Below are 5,881 nucleotides of genomic sequence, written 5' to 3'. Positions count from 1 at the left end.
ATCGTAATGAAAGGGAAGGGGAGAGCGCGCAGCAGGGTGCCGCTCCGTCGCTCTCCCCCCTCCCCTCTCCATAGAGCATGAACGGTGCTGTATGTGCAGCCCCTTGTCGTTGGAAAGGATCGTGAAAGATCCTTTCCAACGACAAAAATTGCAAGTGTGTACGCAGCTTAAAGCTGCAAACCTACGTGCAATTATTTTCGTTTGAAAGGATCTTTAACAATCCTTTCCAACGACAAAGGACTGCACGATGCATGGGCGAGTTCTGTACATACAGCACCATTCTGCTCTATGGAGAGGGGAGGCGGAGAACAACGGTGCGTCATCCTGCTGTGCGCTCTCCCCCTTCCCTTGCATTACAATCGTTCATCATCCATCGTCCGTGGATCCACCAGGATGGTCGTTCAGACCATGGACGGGCTCTGTACACACGCCAGATTCTCGTACGATATCGGCCCTGAGCCGATTATCCGGCGAGAACCATTAGACATGTGTATGTAGTTTTAGTTTTAATAGATATATTCCTACTGCCCTGTACTGACCCTTTGAGATGGCAGTGTGTATTATGGATGTCCTAGATTACAGAGAACTTGGAGACATGTTTTGTCTATACAGGTAAATACAAGTGGTTAGTTTTATCCCCCCTCCAGCAGGATATATTACCCTTTCATTTGTCTTCACACCACAGCATTAAGCGTAGATGAACATGGAACTTACTCAATGTGACTTGGTGTTAGGCCCCTCATTATTACTTTGAGTAATCTTTAGCTATGTGTAATCCACAGCTGGAGTGAACGCAAGGAAGTAATGGTTATGTATACTGTACCTAGCTGGGGAGTTAGTTCACACTGCATGGACAAAACAGAGGTTCATGTGAAAGTAAACCAGGTGAATTTTGCAATTTTGCAGTGAATTTTGTGAAAAATAATTAGGAAACCTATCTCAACTACATACACACACTAGATTTCTGTAATTGAAAATTATCTTTTGTGATCTTTAAGCCAGCGGTCGCCAACCGGTGGTCCAGTCAGCGAGAACATTTTGGTGGTCCGCAGCTCTGGCCTGTGCAGCCCTGAGCAGGGTCAGGAGAAGGACTCTGCTGGGGGGATGCACCGGCCAGAGCTATGGACCACGTCCCCCATATGGATCCCAGGCTCAGGGAAGTGGGCGGGTTCTGGCATCATGACATCATTAATGGGGAAGTTTCTTCCTTGTTGAGTAACACCCGGCTCTCCATGCATGCACAGTCCAGAGCTGGCAAATTTAGTGGTCTGTCGGTCCGAAAAGTGTCCACTGCTCTAAGCAACATGAGGGGGGTGCTGTACATACACTGGGTTTTCACCCAAGACAATCACAATCATTTGTTTTGGGCAAAAATTATGTATATGTTTGCATAGCTGTCCAGCTATGTCAGCAATATGACAGAACCTCTTAGATTGTAAGCTCTTCTGGGCAGGGTCCTCTCCTTCTTCTGTGTTTCTGTCTGTATCTGTCATTTGCAACATCTATTTAATGTACAGTGCTGCATGATATGTTGGCGCTATATAAAAACTGTTTATTATTAATAAGATAAATGATATATATTAATAAAATAATTAACACCCCTATTGCCAACACAGCATGACCCTGCTTGACGGCTTTGTACTAACTGCACTATCCAACTTTTCCTGTAAACTTTGAGGTTAAATTGCTTTACAGTGTCTGCAGCTACAAAGGTCAGTAAGGGCTTTTGATTTTTTTGTAATCATGTACTGTTTGTATATTTGTAAACCCGGTGATACACACAGTCTGGTTATGTTTACTTTAGGTGTGTTTATCTATTTACAATAGAAATGACTCAATAGAATAGAATTATACATTGTTAAGTATAAAAAGCATTAGTTGAATATTTGACTAAATGGGAGACACAATAGTTTCTGTAACCTTATCTAGCCATGGACAAACACAAACATGACACGATTTTCACATCAAAGCATAGTTTAGTGCTGTTTCAGTGGTGTTGAGAACAAAAAATAACACTCCATAAAACATCTTAAAGCTGCGTACACACGTGCAATTCTTGTCGTTGGAAAGGATCTTTCACGATCCTTTCCAACGACAAAGGACTACACGATGCATGAACAATGCTGTACATACAGCACCGTTCTGCTCTATGGAGAGGGGAGGGGGAGAGCGACGGAGCGGCATCCTGCTGCGCGCCCTCACCCCCTTCCCTTGCATTAGGATCGCTCGTCGTTCATCGTTCGTGGATCCGCCAGGACGGATGCAAGGACGATGAACGACGCCGACTGTACACACGCCAGATTCTCACCCGATATCTGGCCGATGCCGATTAACTTGTGCCCTGGACACAGTCACACCTCCATAATGTATACAGACATGTTAACACATCTTCTAACAAGTGTTAACAGGTGTTAATGGGTATGCTGGACATAGACAAAAATGGATCACCCAGCCAGAACTAGTTACCACCACTTAGCTACAGTACTTGGGCTGGGAACTTCTACTTTATGTCAACACTAGCAAAAATATTCTAGTTTGTTGAATTGGCTGAAATTACATTTGCATTCCTGAAAACTTTCCCAGTAATGTGAATGCATACCATACCTATTTGTAGTATATAGTGTATAGCACAGTGAACAGATTACAGTGACACACAACATATCATGCTATAGTATATGTACAGTATATATCCAAGCACATTCATAAATTAGCTGCTTTCCTCCCACCCCCATATGTTAGATCCACTTTCCATATGCTCTGAAAATCCTTTCCTACCTCTAAGGGCTGGCTCATTTACAAAATCTGTGGGGCTCATCCAGTGTCCAATACTCAGGAACACAAGACATTGCACAGAAAACAGTGTCTGATGTCCCCATTAAATGTATTGTTATAATGCATTGCTGCATGCATTTCTATGTGCTGCCAATTCAGTGGTATGAATGGGGTCAGTGTCACAACAGATAGCAGCACAGCCAGTTTTGTCTTGTAGTATAAAGCTAGGCAGAGTCATATCCCAAGTGTGAATATAGCGTAAACCCCCACGCTGCTCTCCTCTATACTGCCACAACCTAACAACAGTTGCTGATTTATTTATTACCCACCAGACATTAACATGCTTAATGTTAGTAGGTTTCAGGAAAATGGTGGGAAGCAGGGACATGAGTGTATTTTTCATCTTAATCCTAGCCTTGTATTACTGGGTGTGATCTATTTATGTTGATGTTAGAGTGTAAAGCTAGCAATACATGCTACAATCTATGTGACATTAATGTAATAGAGACCTACTTGAACAACATATTAATTTCACCTGGTTATGTAGACCCCCATCCTGCATACCAGTAGTTGTTGGTAGAGCTAAAGGTGATTGTACAATTAAACTATAACTAAATTCCTAATAAAACTCCATAACTCTACAATCAAGTTCAACTGAAGTGATAAAAAACAATTTCATTTCCCTTGCCTTCGTGTTTAGGTAGGAGCTACCAGGCGGCATTTAAATCATGAATGTTCATTTTCCTGGAAGTCATCTCCACACTTATGCGTTGGGTTTACCATAGACAATAAAAGAAGTTTTGGGTATATGTCAGTTTTTCTTGCTATGGCCTGACCCTTATTTGCATGAGAAACTGAAACATGACTGGTACCATGTAAAATAAATGCTGTCCAGAATCGTGTAGACCAGCCAGTTGACTTTTGTATACACTTGAAGTCTGTTTCTCTATACTGTTGTTGTCAAGAGGGTGTTGGGAGTATAGCACAAATTTTTTTTTTAACTGTATGTAGGGAAAAAAGTAGAACTCTTTTTTTTGATGCTTAGACCATTAGTGATCATTGGTCAGAAAATGACTAAAAATCAAAAATTGTAAATAATCAGCAGTAAAGGTATTATCTTCTATATTTCATGCTACATCATTGCAAACTAGAAAAAGCTCCTTAATGGAACATGATTAACAAAAAATAAACTAAGTGTTGGTAGAAAAGATTGGCTATATATCTAATAATGATTTCGCAGTCTCTACAAGAACCCATAAACATGCCTTAAGGACAGACGGTTGCCCCATTGATATGGCTGGCACAACCACATGACCTGTAAAATGCTATAATGTACTGTAAATGGGAATATTTATTTTTACAGAAGCCTGCACAGCTCAGACACAATTATCCAGGATGTACGAGCACACATGGGGCGCGTCTGTCATCTTAATGGACAGTGCTAGGAAAATGATCTCAGAAACTAACCGAAGCTTACCATTCATTCAAAATACCCTTACGTTAATACACAACATTTATACATAAAACATATCACATTAAAACATTTCCTCCAGTAAAGAGGAATACCAACACACATTATATCCTGTACTTAACATACAATAAACAACTAAGTTTTTCAGAAGCAATCTTAGTTTGTATGTCATGCTAAGAGGATACAAGATGACAGTTGGCACTGAGATCACCACAGTTCATTACAAAGATCCCATTCTTTATACAAAGAGAGAACAGCATTATGCAGCTCTCATGGAATACTTGATCTGATAATATTCAAGACAGATCTGTTGTCTTCTCTTGTCACTTACAGTTATGATCCTATTAGCACAATGCTCTTACCTGGCTGGTAGAGATAGTATCCACAATAAAGCCAAATTGATGGATTTCTTCTGAGCCATTTATTGTGGCCATCAGCTCCATGATAGAAGCAAATTCCCTGGAGAAGTCAGCAGCACATGGATGTCCTGATCAGCTGCAGACAACTTTGACAAAGGATGGTGAGGATATCAGCTCAGCAGGGAGACCTGCCCTGAGATCCTGACTGCTGCAACCAAGCTGAGCTCATGGAAACATAACAAGAATAAATTTGATAGGCTGTGTTTATGTTGTGAAAATTTTATGAGAGCAACCCAAGATATGCAAAGATGTGCCCCGCCTTGGGTGACAGATCCCTCCTCTACTGAACCCTTCAGTGTCACACTACAGGAATGCAGGGTCAGTATTTGTCACTTCTAGCAGTGTGTATTGTGCACAGGAGGGGAAAAGTAAACACAAGTGTTCCTATGATCACAGGGCACAGATCAATGTATTTAAAATACAAGTATTTGTCTTCTGGAGAGCTGATGGAAGAATAAAAGCTTCTGATGGCCATGCCTTCCTGACCTCATCAATAATTATCTGTAATCCTTGATTCTTTGCAATACTTTTAAGCAAGTTTTTATTGTGACACATGTCCAGTATTATATCTGATTGCAATTTTAATACAAAAAAAAAAAATAAAAATGTTTAATCCAACACATCAGTGGATATGCTAGGTCATCATTCATCATTACATACATCCAGTCTAGCCAATCAAGTCTAAAATGTGAAACCTGGAGGAAGAGTGGGTGAAGATAGTGGTGTATGTGTAGCAAGAACACGAGTGTTAAAAAATAAAACGATCGGTCATGTATATTTATTATATTGTAAAAAGACATTGCATGTCCATTGTGCATTAAAGAAAATGCCTGGTGACAAGGTTTACTTCTGCTTTAGGTGAACATGTTCTTTGCCCACAAAGGCCAATGGAAATACAGTGGTACCTTGGTATAAATCCTTAATCCTTTCTAGATCCTTGGACTTATACCAAACAGGACTTAGACCAAACACATTTTTCCCATAAGAAATACAAGGAAAATGATTAATCCGTTCCCATGAAAAAAAATCCTATTGTTATTGGCATATTATACATTGATGGGGCTGTATGAAATAATTTAAACACTGCTTAATACTAAAGTACATAAATACAAAAGCAATTAGATTAAATAAATGAAAATTTAGCCTCACTTTACTTTACTGAGAAGAGTCGAGTGCCTACTAGGATGGTGCTGAGAAGGGAGGAGGAGGAGATATATGT

General features: G+C 40.3%; 1 protein-coding gene across 1 annotated transcript in view; it reads right to left on the bottom strand.

The window, feature by feature from the left end:
* TRIM36 (tripartite motif containing 36) overlaps positions 1 to 4,793 on the bottom strand; it is a 46,101-nt gene extending 41,308 nt beyond the window's left edge. Inside the window, exon 1 of the mRNA XM_072416075.1 lies at positions 4,606 to 4,793. Coding sequence (XP_072272176.1) covers positions 4,606 to 4,686 — 81 coding nt within the window. The 5' untranslated portion in view covers positions 4,687 to 4,793. The remainder of the gene's footprint in view (positions 1 to 4,605) is intronic.
* Between the last annotated feature and the right edge of the window lie 1,088 nt (positions 4,794 to 5,881).

The sequence above is a fragment of the Pyxicephalus adspersus genome, chromosome 6 (genome assembly GCF_032062135.1).
Source record: "Pyxicephalus adspersus chromosome 6, UCB_Pads_2.0, whole genome shotgun sequence".
Lineage (NCBI taxonomy): Eukaryota > Metazoa > Chordata > Amphibia > Anura > Pyxicephalidae > Pyxicephalus > Pyxicephalus adspersus.
Note: the sequence above shows the minus strand (reverse complement) of the source record. Positions and strands in the feature narration are given on the sequence as shown.